We start from the raw sequence: 13,487 nt of genomic DNA on the forward strand, positions 1-13,487 counted from the left end.
ACCCACGGCACAGTGACTTAGCGTACACCAGCGTGTGAGGAACTGCACACCCTGACAGGTCACACACAGGGGCACAGGCTACAAGTTCACCCAAACTTCACAGAGACAATTCTCCCCAGCCCCGTTACTCACACTCCCTTTTTGTTTCTATTCCCACTGAAATGCCTCCAAAGCCCTGATTTGATAGCCACGCCAGGTAGTTGCTCCTACATTCCTACACTGCTGCCAAGGGCCCTAGAAATTGCAGAAGAGAGAAATTTCATTTCTTTTCTCTCAGCCACAGGTAACAGTCTCGATAGACTTTCTGAGTCTCCCTCCTGTTTGTGAGCACTACTTGGACCAACAAATTCCAATTAAAAGCTTAAAGGCTTACTCACAGTTACTAACCAATCACCCAGAATAATTCGGTCTGTGATTAACTTGACGCATACAATAATCTAATGTGTTTTCTCTAAGAACAGGAAAGCAGTGAAGATCAAAGATACTTAAAAATTAACTTAGAAGGAAACTAATTTTTATAAGAAGTTTATTTTCTGTTGTGTGGCCATTATACAAAGTAAGCAGCCAGAGCTGCCATTTTGTCCTTGGGTTTCTTTGGATTGAGTCTTCCTCCAGGCCTTCGGCCTTTGCCTCTTCCTCGGCCTTGCCTTTTCCCTTGTCCCCCACGGTGCATGGGGTGCCGCATGGCTGCATGTTTCAGCTCCACCAGATCTTGGAACACAGGATCACAGAATACACAGCCTGAATGCTGGGTCTCATCACCAGGTAAAGGAGATTTGGCTTTGTTAAAATCTACGTCCACAAGGGCTGCGTCACACAAGTCGCAGGTCTCCGGCGACACTCGCACTTTGTGGGCGTTCTCGAAGAAGTGCACAATCACATTGCATTTGTTGCATGCCATCTTCCACTTGGGACCCGACGTCGAGTCTAGCACCAGAACCCCATTCTCACATTCAACACACTGCCCAATACCAAGCATGCTAAGAGAATGCTGGCACGTGGGGTGGGTGCATTCATTACAGCCCATTCCTGGTGGAATTAAAATAAAACCGTACCATGAGGAACCCTCTGTATCACTACCCAGTTTGGGGGAAGTGAGACACAGAATTCAAAGACAGCTTCATATATTACAGGTTTTTTAAATCACTAAAGAGTAGAGAACCACTCCCCATATGGCAACTTGCCTTTTCACAGAGTCAGAATAATCCCTTGCTCAAAAAATTTCTGCAATGGCTCTCAGAATTGCCAGATACTGCCACTGTACCATTCAGGCACTTTGGACACAGTGATGAAAATTAATTAAGTTTTCAATTACATGTATGGCTACTAACTAACTACTATTTTATAGTGGCACTATACACTGTTAGTACAAGATTTTTAATTAAAAGACAATAAAAACATGCCAAAAAGCTCCTGATAAACAAGAGCTTCAAAGCATTACCTTAAGTAAATTTTGACCTGACAGTTACCATACTAACTGCAACTTTTACCCCTTCTTATACCCCTCAACAGCTTTTGGCACACCATCACTCTCAGACCTGGCCTTAATCTATAGACCTATCCATACCAAGCATACTCCAATTTGCAGTATGTCAGAATCTCAGTGTCTTTCACTGCATACTGAGTGTTAGGAAGGTCACCTACCATGCATGCACATAAATTAATTTCTTACGACTTTTATAAAGGAAAAAAAATAAATTAGAAATTAGTTAACTAATAAATTTTGGCCAGCGAGTTTAACATGAATCTTGGGTATCTGTAATCTAATTTGAACAGCACTTTATACTAAGCAACACCGTTTAAAAATTACTAAGAAGAAAACTGCATAGACTGCACCTAAATTATTTCAAGTGAGGTTGATGTCTGCATGTTTACAGAATTCCTACCTTTTTTCATGTCCCTGAAGGGAGGATGGTTGTAACAGTACGGACAGAGTGGGTAGCTCTTTCCTCTGGATCCAGAGGACCACAGCACCAGCTCAAAGTCATCTAGGGGGCAACGCAACTCTTTGTAGAGTTTAATGGTACCATTCTGTGGGAGACTGTAGGTGTCATCACAGTGAGAGCAGTGCAGACGACTTGGTTTGGCCTGGAAGCAGAATACAAATGTTCTGAGCAACTGGAGTGTTAACAGAGTTCAAAACTTGCAGTAAAGGCAATTGGGGCTGCTCTCTGGTTTATTCCCCATAGAAAAAACCCATCAGGCTTTTTGTTTTAGAAATGCAATCTTGACAACTACATTTTAATTCAAATTCAATAATAGAAAAGGGCTTTTTACTCAATACTCCCCAGCAAGTGAAATTTAGATTCCAAGCATGAGATGAACTTACCTGAATATACTTCATGAAACGATGGCATTTACCACAGCGGGAAAGAGGTTTACCCGTGGCAGCTAAAGGTGAAAACGACACCTCCATCAGTTCATCCATACCTATGGAAGAGAGAATCACATTTGTGTTATAATCCTAGTTCTTAAGAGGAAACCTTGCACAAAATCAGCTACAAAACCTGTGAAGAAGTGAAAATTAAAATATTTTATTCGCAATGCTCTTCCTTGTTTACGAAGACTTCTTAAATACACAGCATTTTGCATTGAGCATGCAAAACCACACAAGGTTGAGTAGCTCAGATAGTCTGAAGTTTTTGAAAACTCAGCACTACACAGTCACAAAATAAATTTGAAGTCAAATTTTGGAGCCACGATTCAGTCCATTTCCTTTTGTAAATTTGACTGGAAACTTCCAGACCTGGCACAACTTTTCAGTAAGCCTAAAGCTCCAAAAGGAACCTAGGTAAGTATTTTCTACTAGCGTCTTTGCAACAATTAAGTAATTGTAGGGAACTTCATATGCAAGAACTTCACATGTAGGGAACTTTACCTGCAATAGAATCCACAAAATAGTGAAATTTCCTTTTGAAAATGTCAAGGGTGTGCTCCAGGACCTGATGATAATTTGCTTTACCCAGAGCTATTAAGTTGAGTTGCTTCTCTACAGCACTGCGGATCGTAGGAAGAACCAATTCTGCATCTAACAGAAAACCAGAGACAGAAAAAAAGCAATGAAAGATCAAAGAATGTGGGTAGGAAACTGTCCATACATAAACTGACATCAAAATAAACAAACAAGTTTTAATTATTACAGTCTTTGGAATTACCTAGATGCATCATTTCAGACAGAAATGCTACTTAGACAGTAACAACAGCCCTTGACATACTGAAGGGAAAAGAAGGTAAGAGGATGGAAAAGGAAGAGCATTTAACTGACCTATTTTGTAATAACCATGAACCAGAACAATGCCAAGGTTTGTAGGCTTTAGTCTCCGACCACTCTCCACTGTGACATAATTTCGCTGGCAAATGTTGTTGATGTGGACTGGAATACTTGCATCCGTTCCTGCCATACAAAGGAAAACAATACATCCATCCTGAAAAAAGTTTTCATCAATTTACTCACTTCTGACTCCTCTGGTTTTATGTCAAACTACAGGGCTCCTGAGACTGCTTTAAGTTCAGATACCTTTTTCCTGCTACCCAACTTCCAGTGGGTAACTTCTCTCTCTAGTAACTCTTATGTTCCTCTGCTGTTCCAAGAAGTCTGAAACATATGTCAATCTTAATTCTTCCACTTCTTCCAAGGAATTACTATTGGGAAGACACCTATTCTGACAATCACTTATTCTGGAAAAACACAGTGGAATAAGAGGCTATGTTTGTTTTGACTGGACAAATTTATCCAAATGCATCAAAGTAAACAAGCCAGACTGAAAAATAAAAGTAGTATTGTGGTAAACTGTACAGTAAGATATAGAAGGACTACTGAAGCCAGCAAAGCTGAAGCAAGCTGTCATTCCTCAGAACGGGAAGGTGCATTCTGCCACACATCAGCAGCTTGTTCTGACAGAGAAGCGACAAGGATGTGCTATGAAAGGATACTGCTTTGGCCAGAAACTAGGCATAAGGATAAGAAAGGGAAAAGAACGTGGGGGAAGAGACAATCTACCATCTGCTAAGAGGAGCTACAGGCATTGTGGTTTGAAGGGAAAAGAAGATATCATTACTGTACCTATTCAAATGAATACTGAAAGGTCATTACCAACAGAGAGAGTTCAGAGGAGTGATTCAGACTCTGCACAGTTGCTGGATGTATTACAGGATAATGCAAGTTAAGCAAGTTCCTACCAATGCCATGCTTTTCCATCAGAGTGATAAGTTCTGCTTCTGTCAGGTAATCCGGAGGACTGGTTTGCTTTTCCAGCAATTTTATTTCACCAATTGGAAACAGATCTCCTTTCTCACAGTGGGGAAGGCTCTCTTCTAATGGGATGCTATGCCATGGCATAATTTCTGTGAACCCTGGAGGTAAAGAAACAAATAAAAATAACGAGAGCTTATCTTCACAGCTTTCAAAAGGCCAAGGTATGCATTTCTAATTTAAACATGGGATGCATTATACAGATCAAAGTTAAGAGGCTGTCTGTCATACCATGCAGAAAGTATGTGAAGCTAGGAATACTGAAGAAATACAGTATCACAAGACAGTATCTCTCACTACACTGCATCAGGTCTATTTTGTCCATGACTTGAGTTAGGTTGATGTACGAAAAAAAAAAAGTAAATGCTTTCCTTGAATGAAAACACAATGCCAGAAGGGATGGGAAGAGTTTCTTAAAAAGGAAATGCAAATAGCAAGTCATATTCATGTAATAAAGACTATTGGGTCAGACTACCATAAAAATCTCAGTGATGACACTACATTCTTTTTACAGAGGCCTAAGAAAAAAATCTGCCTTTGTGTAATTTATCTCTCAAAAGGCATTTGTTGTCTATAAAAAGACGGGTCTTCACACTGGCAAATATGGCATTAAATCTCTGAGACTACTACATGAATTTAATAAGCCTTCTTCTATTGTAACTGAAGTATGGAAGTGAAGACAAAGATCTGGTCTTTGGTCTTGATAGCTCAAAAAACGTCTTCAAAACTGTACTTGTCCCCAGAACTTCATTTTTATATCCATTCAATGTACTAATGGGGAAAAAAATAATCTGTAGCTAACTAGTCAGTTCCTGGTTAGTCTTACCTGGTGAAGTTACCACTTTTCCAATACAGGTAAAACGCTCAGGGCCAATACTGAAAGAAATGGTGGTTTGTAGGTACTTGCAATCAGTGCTGACAGTGGCAATGAAATGTCTAGTTATATACTCATACAGTCGCCATCCATCTCCACCTGAGGATAAACAACATCTTATCCACACAGCTCTACGTAAACTCTGCACTAAAAAGTACCAGATTGCTACAGATACCCCAGGAAAAACTGGTACCTGAAGGAAAATAACATTCCAAAGTCCATTCAGTTTCCCCTTTAAGGTTTCCTGCCTATAGAATCACCATGTCATACAGACATGAGCTGCACGCAGATGCTCTTGGAGAAGGACTGTCAATTCAGCCAGCCCATCTCCCAGTTCTGCAACGTGTTTGAATGAGAGGATAGAGAAGACTTTCCCTTTAGAAAAAAAACAACCACAAAACCACACAAAAATCCCCAAACATATGAACAAAAATAAAATGCTCTACTGCTTAGTGCCCCTGGAGCCCACATCTAAATCCTAAAATGGGATTCTAGTGGCAACTGCCACACTAGGCAGCCTGAAGTCCTGCAAGAGATCATTCTAAAATACTACTTATTAACACTAATACAGCTTAAATTTCAAAGCCAAGTTTCCTTATCCATAATCTACGGTTAGGAAACCAAATAGTCGAAAGGTTACACTGCTATGAGCAGAAACTAAGCTTCTAAATCTTAGTCCTGTGCTCTGCACATTTGATCTTGCTGAGTATATTATAAAAAAATCTTACATGGCCATTCAGTATCCTATACAATTAGTCAAAATTTTAAAGCTTTTGTTTTTCTGTCAGAGATTATTCCACTGATTCATGAAAATCAGAAGTTATCAGTTTTCTATGACAATCTTAGCTATGCCTAATAAACAATTCTAGTGAATACATTCACTACACTTTCTTATAACCTTAAAATCCCCGTTTGAGGGATCACAGTGTACAGAAAGTCAAATGTCACATTTTAATATTAAAACAATAAACCATAGAGACTAAATTAAAATGCAGCTGAATTTTTACATTCAAGCACAAACATAAAATAAAATTTCAATACTTTAAAGCTACTATTCTGAGGGAAATTTATCCCAGAGAATGTAGGCATTAAGTTAAGTTGGCTATTGCTTTTTCTTAGCAGTACCATGGTCCCTAGAGTCAAGTACTGAATAGGAGACCAGCTCTGAACATCACTGTCACCAGAAGTTAAAGTTAGGATAAAATCTGCTCTCTTCACTTCCTGCCATTGAAATAATTACATTTTCAGTTAACACTCAGGGATTTTCAAACTGTCTCTGATACCTCAAGGAACTAATTTCCTCGCATAGTGATCCAACACTACTGAATTTGCCTATACCTAATTCTGCTTCTGTTGCAGCTCTCATTGGGGTGATGGGAGGATGGTCTCCTGCATCGTGGCCTTTCCTTGGACGATTAATGCCTTCTGACAGCAATGCTTTTACCTGGGTGCAGGAAGAGAGAAAACAGGCTGAAGTGGATAACAGGTCTCTCTTAGCAGGTTATGAAACTTTTCAAATCAAATCCATAACAACACAACATCCATCAATAAAAGCAATCACAGATATTTATTGTTTCTAAACACCTATAAGGACATAATATAGCAAGTAAGATCGGTTTCATAACACAGGCTAGAGAATGATCTGTTAAACAGTACTGGTTTTGCTTCATGTACTCACAGTTTCTGCCCAATAAGGATTATTGGCTTGTTGTCTCAAACATCCTTTCAAGTCAAAATTTTCTGGATAATGGGTAGTTTCTGTTCGAGGGTAGCTAATATAACCCTGAGTATAAAGACGCTCTGCTATTTGCATGGTATGTTGTGGACCCATTCCTAAGATGGAATAGGAGAAAACAAAAAATCACCTACACATCACTGTGATTATGATTTGTTTGCTGCATCTGAATGTATACCTTATCAAAGCATTTAAATAAATCATGGATTGTCCTTTCCATAAGAATTCTGTCACCTTGATCCTACCCAACTTAGCCGCTTCTGACAAGCTTTCTAAACTTGATCCTTCCCCAAAATGATGTATTACAGGGAGAGGAGGCTATCACACTATATTTGATACATCCTTGATTATTTAACCTGAGGAGTAAAAATATTTTGCTTTAAAACAGTGTGAAAATCTGAACTTTTACACATACCTAAAGCAGCACTGGCCACTCGTAGCATTTCTACCGTGTTCAGAGCCAGTGGTCTCTGCTTCACCTTCTCTTTTTTACTCACAGATTCTACCTAGAAAATAGCATTTTCCCAGTAAAAGTTTTGAAGTTTGGTAACTGATACACGTATCATTTCCATCATGCCTATAAACATGTGGCATACCCAACATTAGCTATTCTTATCACACCTCTTGTTTTCTTCAAACAGTAACGACCGATATATTTTTACTTTAGGAAATCTGACTGGAGATAATATCACCACGTTCTAAAGTTATAGCCCTAAGGTCCCTCTGTGCTATGGACTACATCAGGCCTATAACTGGCAATGCAGCAAGGGAGCTTATACTTTACTTCCCATTTACCTCAGCAGCACATTGCTTTGGTGCTACAAGGATTTAGTGCTTATTCCAAGTAATGGTCCTAACTACAAGGATCCAGATTTTTAAAAGCTTTAAAACCTTGATGGCTGTAAGCCCTTAAATCCAAACACACTGTCAAACAAGTATTGAACAGAGCAGAATTAGAAGTTAATTGGCTATAAAGACTGTACCATACAGGATTAGAAACTTAACTGCAGGAATATTGTCATATAAGTAATTAAATTCTGATTTATACAATGTCTCATGGGAAATAAGAGGTCTGCTTGGAGAGATCTGAACAGTATTTCTTAGCAGGTTTAGTAATGAAGACTTCCTATCATGAGTGATTTCCAAAGTCTATATTAAGACAGGGCTTCTGCTGGGATGACCACACTAGCATAACAATAAAAAAGTCTCTTGGCTTTTATTCTCATTTACACAAAGTTGAATGGAGTAAAAAACAAGATACAGATATTCCACATCACATTCTTCTTTAATAAAAAACAATATGCAGCAAATGAAATATTAAACAGTGTTTCCTTCATATGAAATATGGCTCTACTGACAGTGAATATTCCTACCTTTGCTTCTTTTGCCATCTTTGTTATATTCAGGAACATTTGAGCAATCTCGCGATCAAACACCCTCACTCTATCCCAGTCCAAAGTGAGAGAACTTTCTTTTTCAGGGTTCACCTAATGGACAAAAACAAAAAAAAATTCCCACCAGATCTATCATTAGAAGTGTGAGAATGCACATTTTAAACAATAATCCAGCAAGCAAGTCCTAATAATTCCTGTATGGACACAAGTGCTTCAAACATGCAGCTGTACTCTTTTTCACAGAAGCCTCTGAGAAAGCTGTAGGACTTCTGAGTTATGGGGTTAGGGGAATGACTGGAATTATTCCTGCAGTTAACTGAAATACTATTCTTATTTTTAGTGCTGGGAACAGTAAAGGCTGAAATGGGCAGAAATTCAAAGTTTACCATTTTGATTTAGCAAAATTAATCATTTGTATTAAACTGTAACTATGTCATGATTTAAGCCCCATGTACAGAAATAAATATGAAGCAACCAATATGAGAGCACAACACTCTGAAAACAGGCACCAAGTATTTCTAGCACAACACTCGAGATGCATCAGAAAACAGATGACAATAGACATCAGATTTCTTATTTTTTTAAAATCTAAAAATAGCAACTTTTTACCATCTACTCCTTATTTGTTTAAAAAATCCTTGTGATCACAAGCAGTAAAACCATGTTGGTTTGCTCTCAGAGCTTGGACAGCAGCAAGGCTATAAAACTGCCATAAGCTGCCAAAGCATTCAGAGGATTCAGCTGCCAGTTAACACAATGAGCATTTTATTTGCTTTAAAATTCCAATACTCAGCAATGCCAATGTTTGTTGGCAGCCTAATTAATTCCTGGATTCAAATTAACAACACAGTCAGTCCAAGGACTCCAGGGAACAAAAGCAAACCATTTTAAGTAGTCTTTTTGGCTGAGTCTAAGCTTAGATGGTTAGCACTGAAGAATTCTTATAAGCAGCAGACAATAACCACTTTAATACAAAACTGACATCCTGAAATCTGTCCTCGAGAGTGTGGTGACACACATGTGAACTGAATGAGAACACATGACTAAAGCGCAGGCATTGTGAATTCTTGTCAGCAGCTACAAATTTATGAATGAACAAAATGAAAATCCAAGTGCATTCCTTTGGTAAAAATGTATGTTCCTCATATGCAAACAAGTATTGTAAAACTTACTTTAGCTTGCAGCACCCAGTAAGTCTCAGGCTTAAATGACTGGATTTTGTCATGCCTTTCAACACAGAATCCAAGTGTCGGGGTTTGACACGGCCCAAAGGAGATGAGGGAGCTGTCTAAATTCCCATATTTCCCCTGAAAATATTTAGTCTGAAACCTAAGAGAAGATGGAAAAAAAAAAAGGCAGGAACAAGTACATTAACATCCTCATTCCCATAAAAAGCAAAAGTTTTCATTAACTTATACACACAAATATCAGTAATCTATTAAATCATTTAGTCATTAGGAAAAAAGCATTCTGAGAAATATTGTCTCTTAAAGTGAGTTAAGTCATAATTACTCTGCCTCACAGAATCTTGATTATTCCCAAATAAATGTGTGAGAACAGAATAAAATAAGAACATACCATAGCTGCTGATAGTACTTTACCTAGCTCAGGTAAAGTCATAAAGTGATTTTTTATTTCTTTTTCTTTGTGCATAAAATTGTTCAGTTTGGTGCTGAGCAGAATTAGCCACTAGAGTTCCAAGGCATATTTTGTGGACAGAACCGTATTCCTGAACCTTTCATAAAGCTGTCTATAATTTATGCTGTCACCTTGTAAATGCACAGCCAATCCTAAGATCCAGCTCCTGGCGGGCATCCACTGAAAGAGCTTCATTGCGATTGGGTTCTCCCAAGTGATTCATGGCATTGCAGATGTCTGTGTCAGTAATAGAACTGAATTTAGCTCTATAAATCGTCCTTTCAGTGCTATGAGGTTTGTTCATAACAGGAAGAACAGCATCGAGAACCTACAAAGATCAGAAGCATACTTTAAGAGTAATTGAGAGGTATGAGCTTAAGCCAGTTTTTCTCTCTAAAGAAAAAAAAAACCACCACTCTCCACAAAATATTTGCTGATACATTAACTACTTTCTTAATTCAGTAAGGGGTCATGCCAATACACTAATAAGCAAGAGCAGTATTTGTCTATCCACTCAGACGTGTGTTAACAATTAGCAGAACTGAAGGATTTATTTACTAAACAGCAACTGCCTGAAGCAAGCACTGTTCTTAGCTAAGTGCAAAGAAATTCACCAGTGCAGCTGCAGCATCTTTTGGTGATTATGTATCAATTTCTATCTAGGTTTAGTCTATGTACTGCCCAGGCCCAGTTATGATACAATGGTATTTAAAGAACTTAAAACAATTACTTGATAAAATGTGCTTCTTTAAACAAAAAAAACCAACCAACAAACAAACAAACAAAAAAATACTCTTCCTGTAGACTTCTGGGAACAGGACATTAAAAAACCCCAAACTTTGCACACCAGATTTTAGTTCTATACCTTCTATGTGCAGAGCCCACATTCCTGCAGTAAGCCTACACTTAAAAGTAGCCTCTATACACAAAAGAGTTTAATTGCTTAATGAGGAAAAGATAATAGAGATCAAGTTCTACAAGGACAGCAAAAAAAACTACGTCAGATGTGAAACACAGATCAATTCTTAAAAGCACTGGAATGTTTGAAATTGTTCATCTCAGATGAGCAACAGCTATGAAATTGATTTATACTCTTTAACTAACATGCTAAGAGATCAAAAGTATAATTTTTTTTCCCACCAAGGCCCTCCATGCTTTAAAACTTCATTAATTTAGTTTGAACTTTACTGTAATCCATAAAACACCATATTGCATGTCACAGACAAATATTACGGTATTATAAGTCTTAAAAATTCAAATCTTACTTCAAAACAGATGTTTTCTCCTTCCTTGTCACAATCCAACCACAAGACAATGCAGTCACAGCCTCTTCCTTCCACCTGTGAGAAAAATTATCACAGTTCTTCAGCAACCCAAAAAAAGACCTGCCTCCTCACTTACTGTATAATTTTGGTTTCTAAAGTACTAGAGATAATTTATTTGGTGCAAAAAACGATTAGAAGAATATAGCAGAAGTGACAAAAAGTCTGCAGGTACTCAAACAGTGGTTGAAGAGAGAAGCAAGCTGTGCTTCATGGGACCAGAAGTCTGCCTAGAAGATGCTTTTCTGCAGGACCTGAAAAAAAAACAGCATAGCTCTACAGCAGTGAAAGTCTCCTGAAACTGCCAGAGTCTGTGTGTGCAGCCTTGGGCACAGTCCCTTCCCCTTTCCGTGCCTGAATTTCCACATCATCAAAAACAAAACAAATAAAATACTATACTGCTCTTTCAAATGTATTAATATTTTTCATTGCTTTCCAGAACCACAGAATAATTTCACTTATTTTTCTTGACAGAATAAAAATAGGTCTCATTGCTTCCTCCAACAGAGGAAGAATAGGAAAAACAAATTTTTGAAGATGGAATATGCTCCAGATGAAATCAAGAAAAAGAATGCAGGAAAAAAATATATATCTCAAATAAATTTCATAAGGAAGAATACCTGTAAAAACTTCACCATGGTCAGTTTGGGATTAGCTTCCTTCTTTTCTGTAGGAGCTTTGCTAAAGAGTTCTGCTGGATCCACTTTGTCCCAGCTGTTATATTTTCCTGGAAAGCAGAAGTATATTAAGTAAAGCTCTAAATATACATTAAAAAAAAATAATCAACCAACAGCAAACAACATTACTTTGGAAAACACTTGGCTTTCAAGATTTGTCCTGGAATCCATTCTACCCTAACACACCTAGCTCTACTGGATATCAAGGGACCCCTTAGCATTACACGACTTGCAGCTATCATTTTGAAACATATGAAGAGGGTGCCAGAGCCCTGGGACAGGCTGCCCAGAGAGGCTGTGGAGTCTCCTTCCTTGGAGATGTTCAAACCCACCTGGACACTTTCCTGTGCAACCTGGCGTAGGGAACCTGCTTTGGCAGGGGGGTTGGACTAGATGATCTCCAGATGTCCCTTCCAACCCCCACCATGCTGTGATTCTGTTAACTCACATGGGTTGTTAAACATTTTCAGAACAAATACCTATGAAATCCAAAGTCATGACATGACCACACACAGATGTCATCTTGAAATGGGCACTCTGTCCTATGAACGATCCCGTGTACTCATGCACAGAGCACGCACCATTCAGTCCCTTGCGAGAGGACATGTTTCCTATGAAAATAAGATCATAAATATCAACAGGATAAAAAAAGGTTATTGAAATAAGTTATTTTGTGTGAAATGACGTCCCCTTTTTCTTAGATCTTGCAGCTATGGTCTTCCTGATCACAAAATTCTACTCATTGATCAAGTTTTTATTTCAGTTAATTATCACTTCAGATCTTTTTAAAAACATACTTCAATTTCAACTGAAACTGTCCATTATCTCCTCCGTTTTTTCCCTCTCACCAAGAAATCCCTATGAGAGTACACCGAGCTTTCTAGACCAGTACAGTTATTATAAATTCATTCTCTGTTCCACATGATTTATAAAATATTTACTATAGCTTCAAAGTCTCAGAACAGCAACTTGCTACTTGATTGGCACTTTCTAGAAACCATCTGCACTAACACACACTCCAGCTACATAAAATATAAAAACCAGATTCTTTTATTCTTAAATTGAATAGACATCAGGACATAAAAATAAACAGAATATGAAGGGCCACCTAGTTCTTTTATGAAATGCAATCTGTCCTAAGACACCATTCCCAACTGGCAGCTGCCCCAAGACAACCAAGTAACTGGCCAGGGTGTTTTTCAACCTCACTTCATCTACAGCAAAACCTGGTAACCTCTGCATCAGCCCAGTTGCCTCTACGCAGCTAACACCTCTCTCCTCAGTTGGGTTGTGCTCTCCAGAGCCCTTCCCCTCTGCCTGAGCCGACGTGCTCTCTCCTACCCCTGGAGAGGATCTTGGCGATGGACTGTGCCAGAGAAGGCTTCTCGGCGACCATTAAAACAGTCTTCATTGTCAGCTGAGGAGACACGAGGTGCCACGGGGTGCAGGGTCCGGTTCGGGGTTCCCGGAGGCCGCTCACGCGTGAAAGCCGGTCCTGAACCTGAGCAGAGAGAGCACAGGACAGAGTCACGCAAAACCGCTCCCACTGAAAAATCACCGTGAGAACTGGACAGTCCGGGACAGGTTCTGCAGCT

At 38.8% G+C, this 13,487-nt stretch overlaps 1 protein-coding gene across 1 annotated transcript; it reads right to left on the reverse strand.

Annotated features, from left to right (window-relative positions):
* Positions 1-525: 525 nt before the first annotated feature.
* Positions 526-13,360, reverse strand: TOP3B (DNA topoisomerase III beta). The gene is made up of 17 exons (XM_010162047.2): positions 13,234-13,360; positions 12,372-12,503; positions 11,836-11,942; positions 11,159-11,233; positions 10,025-10,221; positions 9,428-9,584; positions 8,235-8,348; positions 7,277-7,367; positions 6,805-6,959; positions 6,465-6,570; positions 5,079-5,225; positions 4,180-4,353; positions 3,266-3,394; positions 2,879-3,028; positions 2,330-2,430; positions 1,887-2,088; positions 526-1,029 (listed from the first exon to the last, which is right to left on the reverse strand). The coding sequence occupies exons 1-17, from the start codon at positions 13,301-13,303 to the stop codon at positions 548-550; spliced, it is 2,589 nt and encodes an 862-aa protein (XP_010160349.1). The 5' UTR covers positions 13,304-13,360; the 3' UTR covers positions 526-547.
* Positions 13,361-13,487: the final 127 nt, after the last annotated feature.

The sequence above is a fragment of the Antrostomus carolinensis genome, unplaced genomic scaffold (genome assembly GCF_000700745.2).
Source record: "Antrostomus carolinensis isolate BGI_N321 unplaced genomic scaffold, ASM70074v2 scaffold54821, whole genome shotgun sequence".
Taxonomy (NCBI): domain Eukaryota; kingdom Metazoa; phylum Chordata; class Aves; order Caprimulgiformes; family Caprimulgidae; genus Antrostomus; species Antrostomus carolinensis.

Bases quoted from the DNA above. Each gene is read 5' to 3' on its own strand.
- TOP3B (XM_010162047.2), bottom strand. From the start codon at position 13,303: ATGAAGACTGTTTTAATGGTCGCCGAGAAGCCTTCTCTGGCACAGTCC. The intron at 12,504-13,233 runs GTAGGAGAGAGC...TTATTTTCATAG, and splicing joins CGCCAAGATCCTCTCCAGGG to GAAACATGTCCTCTCGCAAG. The intron at 6,571-6,804 runs GTGAGTACATGA...TCCTGCACCCAG, and splicing joins ATCCTTATTGGGCAGAAACT to GTAAAAGCATTGCTGTCAGA.